General features: G+C 39.7%; 1 protein-coding gene across 7 annotated transcripts in view; it reads right to left on the bottom strand.

The window, feature by feature from the left end:
* The window catches only part of LOC139618652 (scavenger receptor cysteine-rich domain-containing protein DMBT1-like), a 40,692-nt gene that overhangs the window by 2,527 nt on the left and 25,097 nt on the right, over nucleotides 1–13,068 (bottom strand). For 6 of the 7 annotated variants that reach the window (XM_071474776.1, XM_071474773.1, XM_071474775.1 and 3 more), the window contains 6 exons: nucleotides 7,303–7,611; nucleotides 6,356–6,664; nucleotides 4,666–4,959; nucleotides 4,240–4,530; nucleotides 2,422–2,745; nucleotides 23–160 (listed from right to left, as the gene is read on the bottom strand). In XM_071474776.1, the coding sequence (XP_071330877.1) occupies nucleotides 23–160; nucleotides 2,422–2,745; nucleotides 4,240–4,530; nucleotides 4,666–4,959; nucleotides 6,356–6,664; nucleotides 7,303–7,611 (1,665 nt within the window). The remainder of the gene's footprint in view (nucleotides 1–22; nucleotides 161–2,421; nucleotides 2,746–4,239; nucleotides 4,531–4,665; nucleotides 4,960–6,355; nucleotides 6,665–7,302; nucleotides 7,612–13,068) is intronic. The other variant, XM_071474774.1, reaches the window with a different exon arrangement.

The following is a 13,068-nucleotide window of genomic DNA, read 5'->3' as shown; positions in this document are numbered from 1 at the left end:
GTGTGTCCTGGTGAGCACAGACCGTGACTGAAGATGAGGACAGCAGGATGTTTGTGTTTTTGTTGTCTTCTCCTGCGGAGCAGACAAACCACCAACAAGACCAGCAGGAGCAGCAGCAGGATCCCAGCAGTAACTGAGGAGGCCAGCAGTAACAAAGGCACTAAGAGGGAAAACATTAAACACTTTATCCTTCAAAACAGCTCTAACTGTCTCAATATGCAATGTGCTGCTACCATAAAGTGCAGGTTTCACCAAAGACTCAGACTTCCTCTTTCCAAATAATCTATAAATAATCAAAGTCTGGCTGAAACCACTCAAAGTTTCAAGAGCGGTCACTTCGGGCACTGAAACTGCTTCCAGTGACCGAAACTCTGAAGTCAGCAAGAACTGATGTCCAGTCATCAGTTCTCTCCTGCTGGACCCGTTGGCGGCCTTCCACAAACTGTACCAAAAAAATCCTCCTGTCTACCCTGTCCAAACCAGGCACGGTGCCCGGATTTTAGTTTTGGGTGGGCCAAAGTAATTTTGGGTGGGCCTTGTTATTACAGTAGTTATAACTCTTTTTCATTTTCTGACGTTTCCAACTTTAGTTTATTAGTCTCTCAAAAACAGAAATGACTGATATCCTGCAGTGGAGGGCGACTTGGTTGATTATGACACTTTTAAATCTTTTTAAATCTTTTTTATATTTTCAGATAGATTATTATTTACCTGTGACAGTTACTTTGTATTTATTACAAACGGCACATGTGGGTATATTTCTCAAATAGTGGTAAATGAAACATAGCAGGCCTGTCCTTTAGATGTTTATGTATTTATTTATTGCTGTGGATTGTGTAGACCAATACATCCATTCATTTAGAACAGTGACATTTTCATTCTATTTAAGGAAACACTGTCTTGTTTAGATGATCTGGCTGGATTATTATTTGCTCACTGCAGGGAAACTGTACTTTTTTAGAGAGGGAAATGTTTTTACGTGTTTATTGTGTATTTAAATGTTCATGTCAGTAAAATTAAAAATAAAAGTTAGGTCAGTGTTTCCCAGGTCATTCAGGATGGGCCAGTTGTACAAGTGGGTGGGCCCAGGCCCATTAGGCCCACCCATAACACCGCGCCTGGTCTGAACTAGGCATTTTAGGCACCCCACTACCCTGGTTTGAGTCCTCCCTTACAGAGTGATCATTTATAATGGCACAGTAAGAGTAAGTGTCACTTTCTTTCCACTGGAGTACCACAGGGATCGGTGCTTGGCCCCCTCTCTTCTCAACATACACCACACACACCTCCCTTCATCTGACTATCTGTGCACATGTTCTTTCATACCACTGCAACTCTGATTCATATCCAGGTCTAGCTGTTCTTCCTGCCAGACAACCTCACCCTCTCAGCACGTTGGTGTCTCAACACAGAAATACAATATAATACATACAATTTTTAACATAATGTAATGTTTAGGAGCAGGGGGCAGGCAGCCAACCATTTACAGATATTTTGCATAGAGCTGTATTTGTTATTTGCTCTGGTTTCCTTCTTCTATACCAAATGACATCATCTGCCTACATTTAAATTCTTTGACAGTGAGCAGGAAGGTCTTCTACACAGGCTCTTGATGGACCATGTGAGAATATGCACTGATGGAATGTACATATGAAAGTTTGCAAATGAAGTACTTGTACTTTACTTATGTATTTTTTATCTCCATACATTTTTTTCACAGCTTAACTGATTACTTTACAATTTTTTTTGGAAGCAAAACAAAAAATACTTATAAGAGATGATGCATTCTTGTAGATTATTTGCTCTTATTTAATTAATTGAAAATTTTTTTTTACAGACTTATCCATAATCAAAGTAATCATGAGTTGCAGCCCTATAAACAATAGCTAAGATTCAGCTGCACCTCAGCCATCTACAGTAGTAAAATGTTGCTTACATATCCATACACAAGTAATAATGATCTAATAACGTAACAGTCACAGGGGCCATTTTTAACTTTTGACACATTAGGTACATTTGTTGCACTGTGTATCGACTTCCTGTGGCTCTTCATTGAAACTGCTGACACTTGAACAAACTGAAGTCTATTTTTATTCAGTAAGAAACCACAATGAAAAACAGATGACATTAAGAATTAAGCATCTGTTATGTTTTTCTTTTATGCCTGCCCACTCTCTCTCTCTCTCTCTCTCTCTCACTCATGCGCCCCGTTTCTCTTCCTCTCTCTCTATCTTCATGACACTCTCTACGTTGTACTTTGTAAGTAAGAGAACAGAGAACTAAAAATGCCTCCTGAAAAACATGATGTAATTTATGTGCAATACACCCGTTTAAAGTGCCACAATCAAATCTGTTCAGTAGACTGGGTGTCATTCAGCTAATTCATAAAATGTAAAAATGATAAACTTAAATTCTACTTACATTTAACAACGACAGTAATCTGTGCCGTCTCAGCAGAACTGAATTTCCTTGAGGACAGAGTGACTTCATACACACAGCTGTAGTTGCCCCGGTGTTCATACTCAGCTACAGGGAACTCAAAGGAGGCTGAGTGGTTAACTGCAGGTTTGGAGGCAGTGATGTTGGAGCCGGAGAAGGTGAGAAAGAAACGGCCTCCAGAATAGCTGGAGTTAATGGAGCAGGTGAAGACAAAGCTGTAAGCTTTGGTGATCTCTGCCCCTTCAGGACTCCAGACCAGCCCTCCGTTAGGAGATGTCAGGGAGATGCTGGGCCGCTGCAGTCTTACTACATGAAAGAAAAGACACTTAAAATGGCACTTAAAATGAAATCCAGATTAATGCTGAACACGATTACAAACACACACACAAAACCTTTAAGTTTTGAGGTGCAAAAGACTCATTTTAAAGTAGCAGTAGCTTTTTTTTGGCAAGTTGGGGGCAGTGGAAACAAGGTGAGATTACATTAACATACCATTACCTTTACCTCTACCAAACAACTGCATATTTACACATCCAGCAGACACAACAATGATGAATGTAAGTCCAACATTAACTCTCCTTTAGCTTTGTTTTTGGTCTCCCGCCAACTACTGAGAAAACTATCTGGCTCCACAGCTGCTAAATGCTCCATTATGTGGAACCTGGAACTCACTACAAAGCACTTTCAAAATTAATTTGCTGGTAGCTCTTGCTCATTTTAGATTCTTAATCTCTAACCTTCTCATTTCAGTTTGTGCCTGTTTTAACCGACCCTTGTCATTGCACTATTTATTAACTGTATGCTATCTATATGTCTGTTTTAACTGATGTTCTTTTTTGGTATTTTTTCATCTACTCGACATCATTGTAAATGACGACTTTACTCTCAATGATATTTCGATAAAGAGTTTAGATAAAGACATAATAATGTTCACCAGCTGGTCTCTAACTGAGCAGGAAGTGCACAGTGAGTTTTCAAGCTGAAAAAGAAGCAGAAGCTATGAGCTATGAGAGCAGTGAACCAGAACAGTAAAGCTGAGGGCCGGACAGCTAAACAAGACGAAACTAACCACAAAGCAAACGGAAGCTGCAGGTTCGGGTGCTAATTCCCTGTAGGTTCATCACTACGAGCGACTCCTTTCACATTGTCACATCGTTCTCACACTCTCATTTAATACATTGTTATTATACATTTGTTTTAATGACAAATTGCAGCAGTTTTTTCAAAGATCAGCAGCTACACTACAACATTTGAAGGATGTTTACAGTTAATTTCATTTCATTTTAAACTGTCACTTTCTTACACAATCACTCACACACTCTCACAAGAACTGCTCTTTGACAGCATACTGAGTTTTCATTTTGTCTACAAATAGAATTTCTTTTTTGACAGTTTATGTAATGAAAATTTATTGCATAAACTGAGAGTTTTATGCTGTTTTTGTGAATCCATTTTTAGATCTTAAGTATTTATTGAGGGATTAATCATTCATTTATAATTCTTTTTACGATTCCTATTTTTGACACCTATTAAAATATGAGGAAATGCTTTATCACTTGTTACATCCCTGGTCCTCCATAGAAATTTAAGTTAAATGTCTATAAGGATAAAATGAAATGTTGACATTTTATATCCAAAAGGTCAAAGTTAAACTTCACTGTGATATCATAATGTTCTGCAAAAACACTTCTAGCTTTTATTCAATGCTGCAACTCAGGAAGAGGAGATTGTGATCATATTTCTTGCAGCTTGGCTGGTTGGCAGAGGCAGACAACCACAAGGCGGTAATTTTAGTCTTACCAGTGACAGAGAGTCTGACAGAGTCACTTAGAGGCGAGGTGAACGCTCGACTTGAAACATACTGATACTGACACCAGTACGATCCCTCATTGACAAACTCCACTTTAGGGATGCTGAAGGTAGCAGAGCTGGTACTTGATGTCTGTGTCTTTCTCAATGAACCTGGTGTCTTCTTCAGGATGAAGTTTCCTCCCAAAACCTGAGTTGAGATCGAACAAGTGATGCCAACGTCCTGACCCCAGGCCACCTCCCCAACAGGGTTCATGGAGATGCTGGGTTTGGAAAAGCTCACTGAAAAAGCAGCACAATATTACAGCATTAAATGTTTCCTTTAACCTATACTGATTCTGACTCCTTATTAGTTTGCTATCCTTTAAAAATTTACACAAGTGAATCAAACAGGAAAATTTAATCATTTTTTCTTACCTGTAACAGTGAGTCTGACTGCGTCAGAGAGGCTGGAGTTGAAAGTTTGATGTGAAATGCTTCTCTCATGCTGACACTGATACGATCCCTCATCGTCAAAGTTCACTTTGGGGATACTGAATACAGCCGAGTTGGTGCTTGATTTTTGAGTCTTTCTGAATAAGCTTGACGTCTTCGTCAGAATAAATGTTCCACCTACAAACTCAGCTGAACTTGAACAAGTGATGCTGACTCTCTGACCCCAGGTAACCTCAGCAGCAGGAGTAAAGGAGATGCTGGGCTTTGGGAAGCTCCCTGAAAAAATAACACAATAATCAAGTTAGAAGTGGAGGAGGAGTTAGGAGACACAGCAAGAGACTTGTATTTACCTTTGTTTTCCAGAGCTCAGTGAGTAGTTGTGAAATAACCACCTGAGCTCATGGGCAGGATTTGGGATGTGCTAACTATCGAATAATCACAAGATTTGTGTATTCAACCCTGTCTTTGAATAAATGTATTGAATAGTGAGATTAACCATTTTTAAGTAATTTAAGAATAAATATGCATACACTGTAGACAGCACTTCCTCCTCTTTGAGCTTTATTAGCTGTGTCCCAGTTCAGGGGCTGCATCCCTCAGAAGCTGAATTTGAAGACTGATTGCATCACAGTGGCATGATGAGGCTTTCCCATGTCAAAAGCTCCTTCAGATGCAGACTTCTTTTCCTGGGCAACCAAGGGTCCAACGGGTGGATCCTTCATGGCCAAACCTATCCCTATTTATTGTGCGCTAGTAACGAAAATAATATGGCAGCAAACAACTCCGACAGAGCCAGAGGATTACACTTTAAAATGTAGGTATTGGCTTTCAGCTAAGTTCAGCAGCTAACAGTACAAATGTTAAAAAAACAAGGCCCTTAAAACCTCTAGTTTTCATGAAAAAAGTAACATGTTGTCAAGGTTGCAAGGCAACATGAGCTGCACTTAGCAATGGTAATGGCGAGCGCAGCTGGTGACACACAGCCAAAATCCTCTGTAGACCAGACCGTCTCATTTCAGTGCAGCCACAGGTACAAAGGGCCCCACCTTCGTAGGATGCAGCCCCTGAATTGGGACACAGCCATTGTGTTTTCCTGCTTCTTAGTTGTAGTGGTCATTTGTTCATTTACAATTTGCTCATTGATGGCAACACTAATTGGACCTTTCTTAGGTTTCTCTGGTTGATATTTCTGAGGATCAATATTTTATATTTCAAATTCTTGTCAAACAAGATTATCAAAATGAAACCAGTTCTTAAAACAAAAAACAAAAAAATCCACATCCTATACTGGTTGGTCCAATTTGGGGAACTGGTTGAATTTACTCATCATCAGCTAAACATTGTGAAGACATGGTGAATATTTTGTCAGTGTAGCTCTTCTGTTAAAAATATTAAAGACTTTTTAAATGTGTGCTGCCTCCCAGTATACAAGACACAGGATTGTGTCCCTCAGACTGTCAGTCTGTTTGTCATTGTGATTACTGTGGAGTCATAGCATTATTTATTCTTCATCATAGTTTCACATTTACTTTCTTTTTTCTTTTTTTACAGATTTATTCTGGAGACAGTAAAATTACCATGACTCCATAGATTAACACAAAATATCACAATATCACAATATTACAACATGCAGTGTATCAGATACAGTAAATGGTTCAAAATGTTTTCTCACCTGAACACACGACACCAGCGTCCTCATTGTGTCCACAGTCATGTTCACCAAATCCTCTGTGCCAACACTCAGTTAGAGACCTTTCACTTCCTGAACAGGCCACATCATTGAGCCAGATTTTCCCAGTTCCTTCACCAAAAAGGGCTGATGCAGGAGCACCCAGTGCTGTACCACAGCCCAACTCTCTGCACACCACCATAGTATGATTTCGGTCCCAGCCATCATCACAAACTGTTCTCCAGACGTTGTTGTGATAGACTTCAACTCTTCCAGAGCACCGAGTAGATCCAGATCCAGCTAATCTGACACCTAGGCACAGAACATAGGATGGAAATTGAGTCTGTGGTTTGTTTTTTTTTTTATGTTTTTCATGAGTTCATGACAGCAACTATATTTTTTAAAGACAGGCAAAACTATTATTCATGTATATGCTTGCATCAACAAATAACTGCAGCAATTTAAGAACCTAATACAAAATGCCAAAAGCCTTTATGGGTATAGACCTGCTCAGACCTCATCTCAATCCGAGGTAACAACAGACCGGGACCGGCTATTGCATTGAAAACAGAGTTCTTTGTCAGACCAGGCTGAATGAAAATGAGTTATTGAGAAAACACACTTCACTTTCGACACTTCATGCGGTCAGTATCAGCTGATCACGTGTTGACGTATCTTTCACATTTGTAATTATTTTGTTAAATCTAAAAAACCTGCTGCAGAGTACGGTTACATACACATAATTTATTTGAAATAGGTTACTGCATTTGAGCACAAAAAAAAAAAAATCTAAATTTGAGGATCCTCATTGCGTGAACAGTCATGTTGCCCAAATCCACTGTGCTGACACTCATAGACCTTTATTTATTTTCTTATTCTTTTACAGATTTATTTTTATGGCACTCTTATGACTCCAGAGTTACAACATACCATAAAAAAATTTCTCTCACCTGAACACACGACACCAGCGTCCTCATTGTGTCCACAGTCATGTTCACCAAATCCTCTGTGCCGACACTCAGTGAGCGACCTTTCACTTCCTGAACAGGCCACATCATCGAGCCAGATTTGCCCAGTTCCTGCACCAAAAAGGGCTGATTGAGGAGCACTTAGAGCCGTCCCACAGCCCAACTCTCTGCACACCACCATAGCATCATTTAGGTCCCAGCCATCATCACAAACTGTTCCCCAGACGTTGTTGTGATAGACTTCAACTCTTCCAGAGCACTCAGTAGATCCAGATCCAGCTAATCTGACACCTAGGCACAGAACGTAGGATGGAAATTGAGTCTGTGGTTTTTTTGTTTTTTTTTATGTTTTTCATGAGTTCATGACAGCAACTATATTTTTTAAAGACAGGCAAAACTATTATTCATGTATATGCTTGCATCAACAAATAACTGCAGCAATTTAAGAACCTAATACAAAATGCCAAAAGCCTTTATGGGTATAGACCTGCTCAGACCTCATCTCAATCCGAGGTAACAACAGACCGGGACTGGCTATTGCATTGAAAACAGAGTTCTTTGTCAGACCAGACTGAATGAAAATGAGTTATTGAGAAAACACACTTCACTTTCGACACTTCATGCGGTCAGTATCAGCTGATCACGTGTTGACGTGTCTTTCACATTTGTAATTATTTTGTTAAATCTAAAAAACCTGCTGCAGAGTACGGTTACATACACATAATTTATTTGAAATAGGTTACTGCATTTGAGCACAAAAAAAAAAATCTAAATTTGAGGATCCTCATTGCGTGAACAGTCATGTTGCCCAAATCCACTGTGCTGACACTCATAGACCTTTATTTATTTTCTTATTCTTTTACAGATTTATTTTCATGGCACTCTTATGACTCCAGAGTTACAACATACCATAAAAAAATTTCTCTCACCTGAACACACGACACCAGCGTCCTCACTGTGTCCACAGTTGTTCACCCCAAATCCTCTGTGCCGACACTCAGTGAGAGACCTTTCACTTCCTGAACAGGCCACATCATCGAGCCAGATTTGCCCAGTTCCTGCACCAAAATGGGCTGATGCAGGAGCATCCAGTGCTGTACCATAGCCCAACTCTCTGCACACCACCATAGCATCATTTAAGTCCCAGTCATCATCACAAACTGTTCCCCAGACGTTGTTGTGATAGACTTCAACTCTTCCAGACCACCGAGTAGATCCAGATCCAGCTAATCTGATCTGAGCACCTATCAGACACAAGACGTAACAAACAATATTTAAAAATTTTTGCTCAAGGGTAAAAAGATTTTATGTCTGACACAGGAGAATGGACTGACCTCCAGCAGGTGAAGATGAGACCAACAGAAAAGAGACTGTAGGAGAAAAAATGTCATCGTTCAGTAAGTTCAGTGAGGTGAGAAGTGAGGAAAGAAAAGTTTCCCTTGTTTCTGATTTAGATTCCAGTTTATTAAGCTAAAGTAATAGATATCTAATGTCTTACCAAGGATCAAAAAGTGAAGGTTTGTCTGTTGTCTGCTCTTCATGGTTCAGAGAAAAAGGCTCTGCATCGTTTAATCACAAAACAGAAGACAGAAAACTGAGCTACTAACGACGGCCTACAGAAACACTTCACACTCGTCTCATTTCCTGAAACACTTCTCTCTTTCACTTTTGTTCCTCATTTTTTTTTCTCTTTTGAATACTCTCTTTCATGCATTGATCTTCTATACTGTATTTTAGTTATGTATGTAGTTCTTACTACTCAGGATGTATTGATTATTTGTTGTCATTTATTCATTGCAATCCAATGTTTTACTAAAGTTTACTGAGAAGTGGTCACAGATACACAGCTGGTACCACACTGGTTGGAAGCTGGTCCTGTCTCTTGTAAGACATGTCGGCTAATGTTAGCAGCTCTATATATAAATGTACACTCCAGAAACCCTGACCTAACTCCTCGTTTGAGATCACATCATGTTGACCACCAAACATGTTGGTTACTGCTAAAAGCCTTTTTTCTCTTGTTTAACTGGAACATACTGTTTTAAAATCTGAAATGTTTAAATGATTAGTAGCTAAAGGTGGTTACATATATGACTGAGAGTGGTGTGACATTGTTTTATCCGTAACAACAACGGTGCAACAACAGTGATGAACCCTGCTGGCTTTGATGAACCAATAACAATTCTTATAGCAGCACTATGATGTGGTCAATTTTTTTTTCTTGACTGAAATTTCTTGAAAACTATTAAACGGAAGGATACAGGTATGTATTAAATGTACCTAGAGGATTAAGACTTCTTACTTTAGTGCTCTGATAACAGTACCTATAGCACCACCATCAGGCTGACAGGTGAGATTTTAAATAATAACTTATAGTGGCGTGATGGCGTCCTGAGCAGAGAGCAATGTCACACCCCCTCTGTCTGTGGTGTAATCAGAGCTTCTGTGCTCTTTGTTTTGGTAGCCAGTTTTCTTTACTAGTCGGACCATGGACCAGAGTCAGTACTGGTCCTGTGAGCTGCTAAAAGGCTTCAACTCAGGACTTGATGGTACATGTTAAATGACTGTTTTCATTAGTGACAGTAGGCATTATAATGTCACACAGCAGAATATTTTTGATTTGATATTTGCATGTTTATTTATTAGTGGTTGTATTGTTAATTTTGATTATTTAGCATGCATGTTTTGCATGCATATTTATGAATCACTGTGTTTTGGTTTTGAGATTGTTTACTTTTTTGGATCCTGGTTTTGGGTATTTTGTGTTTGAGGTTTGTTTTCTGCTGTAGTGCAATAGACTGGACAATTGCTTGATTGAACAATGAGCCAGACCGTTGAACTGACCAATCAGCAGCTGGGGGCAGATGCCGGGGGAGCCAATGGGTGACTACAAAAGTGGACCCACAGGTGGTTGTTATACGGTGAGGAGGCCAGACACCGGCATGGCCCAAGGAGAACGGCAGGGAGTGCTGCTACTGTGACCAAGCTGCTGTTTTTTTGCCAGAGAACTGCGAGACGCTGGTTGAGAAGGAGCCAGCTGTTGTATCTAGGGCCACATTCTTCGGTTACTGGGCAGAGGCTGGAGCCTCAGCCTGGACGAGTGAGTATCTGCTGTTCTTGATACAACACACGTGACTAGTGGTGGACTAGCCAGAAGTGCTTGAGCTACAGCAGAAGTTTAGTAGCAGTACTGTGAACTGTAGGAAGTACTTGGCGGTGTTTTTGTGAGTAACGCACTGCCTAGTCCTCTCACTGACAGGGCCACCACAGAGGTGCAGCGGGGAGTTGTGCCCGGAGGGAGCCACGCGCCGCAGGGGACGGTTCGCTGGTTGGCTGTGGATCCAGCTGTGGGTCAGCAGCTGGCGCTGGAGGCAGAGATTGTATCATGCTGGTGGCGGGCTGTGCTGTTGAAGTGCACAACATTTCCTCAAGCACTTGACTGTGCAGTACACTGACCCAACTCCAATTTGTGTGACCTTTGCTTTAGCTTTTTTTTTTTTTCCTCCATTTTATTACTTTTATCCGGCATTTTATGTTGTAACTGTTTTTTAGTATTGAGTCACTGGAAAAAATAAATTGTTGTTTCCCTGATTAATTGTTCAGGTCTCTGTGTTTGGGTCGCCACACACTGCTTTCCCTTGTGAACCTAATTTAAGAGATTTATCTTTGCCTTGAGAGTTCCTAGGCTCATAAAAACCTAGGTGGCGTTGTTGACAACTATCACAACAGTAATTTGGCCCACAATAACACCAGCTAACTTGCTTTTAACAATCTTATGAATTTGTTCAGCAAATGTTGCTATCACTAGCTGGCCTACTGTCAGCATTGCTATGGAGCATACCACATGAGCTAGCATGGGCTAATGGTTGTGGCTGGATTGTTTTTTGTTGGCTCTTATGTACTCAGGGTAACTTTATTCAGTAGCGCTTCTTGTTGTGTGTCTGCTTTCACTGGACTTCATAACACCTGGCTGAGAACATAAATCAATTGTTTTGGTGGAGATTCTGGTGGTCTAGTGGCAGAGAAGATCACATATATAACCTTTGAATAGATGGCAAAGAAATTTCATACACATAATAAAAGTACCCATAAGAGGAGGTCCAGTGACTCTGGTGATCCGATGATGTTTACTCTAATGCTGCCAAGAGGTTGGTGGTTTTGATATTTACATTTGCTGAATGAAACATCTGGTGATGGCATGGTTCCCAGATGATATACAGTATACTTTATCTTTGGTGAACTCCAGTCATTTTCTCTTGTGCCAGAACAGGCTGACTTGATTATTTCTCTGCAACTATTCAGTGTATTTAAAGGTCCCATACTGTATAAAGTGAGATCGCCTTCTCAGCCATGCCCCAAGCCCCGTCCACCTGGACCACTGTCCAGCCTTATAGGATTTTGATTGTTTACCTGAAATTGGCCATATTTTTATTAGATCACTCAGAAACAGTCAGCCAGTCAGAAGAGAGGCTCAGAACCTCTTTTCTGATTGGCTGACTGACTTGTTGTTACTAGAGCTCCAGATAGAAGCCTGAGAGAGGAGATGTAAAACTATACTGAGACGGTTTTTGGTTCTTAAAACCACAAATATATTTTCTGATGGAGATCATAAAACACTGGAAAAGTGTAATATATGGGACCTTTAAATGAAAATTTAAACACACATTCATGTCCCACATAGAAGAAATTTAAATAATTTTGATAATCCTTTGGTTTTATTCTATCACCGTCAAATTTTATCTTAAAATGACATCTTGTCCAATAATTTGGTACAATTTACATTTAAGTATAACATCAGCCATACTTTGTGTCTAATGTCTATTTTCTAATGTTTGCATGAAAAAAGGGTGTACAATATTAAAAAAAAAAAAAAAAAAAAAAAAAGTGAATTACATCATCATCATCATCATCACCAGAACTGAACAGGTGGAACTTATTAGGCTGCATTACTTTTGGCAGGGCGTCCCTAATAATCCGCCAACTAAATGTGTATTATATATGATTTCTTTTCACCTGAACAGCTTCAGTTCTTTGTGGCATGGATGAGACAAAATGTTGGAAACATTCCTTTAAGATTCTGGTCCATGCTGACATGATTGCATCTGGGGATGGGAATTGATAAGATTATATTGATACCATTGCCATTATTGATTCTGCTTAGGGTCAACACTTTTTTTAGCAGCTGCATCAGACCCATTCTGATATTCACATATAAAATACTATTCATATTGTGGCTTGATGAATACATGATGGTTATTATTTACAGAAAGATTTGCATCCATCTTGCCAAGTATGCCCGACTAATCAACATTTTAAATTCAATATTCAATAAAGTCAATGTCAATCCATTTTGTATTAGTCCAGAGTTGTAACTAAACCTTGACTGAGAGACTAGATAATCATTGTCTTGTTTTAAAATTGTGGGCACCATATATTGCCTCCATTGACCGGCAGCCATTTCGCTGAATGAGGGAATCCATTGCCTGAAATTTTTTTTCAAAATGCTGATGCACACGCTTTCATGTGCTTATAACCCAAAAATATAAGGGGTAACAAAAAACGCAGTGTACAACAGCTTTACAACTGGTATTATAGAGGAAAGCAGACGACAGAAACTGCTGATCTACTGGGATTTTCCTGCACAACCATCTCTAGGGTTTACAGAGAATGGTCTTAAAAAGAGAAAATATCCAGTGAGTGGCCATTCTCTGGGCAAACATACCTTGTTGATGTCAGAGGTCAAAGGAG

Source organism: Trachinotus anak, unplaced genomic scaffold (assembly GCF_046630095.1).
Source record: "Trachinotus anak isolate AG129_WGS33_773 ecotype Australia unplaced genomic scaffold, CSIRO_AGI_Tana_v1 ptg000003l, whole genome shotgun sequence".
NCBI lineage: Eukaryota > Metazoa > Chordata > Actinopteri > Carangiformes > Carangidae > Trachinotus > Trachinotus anak.
This window is presented reverse-complemented; position numbering and strand designations above follow the sequence as displayed.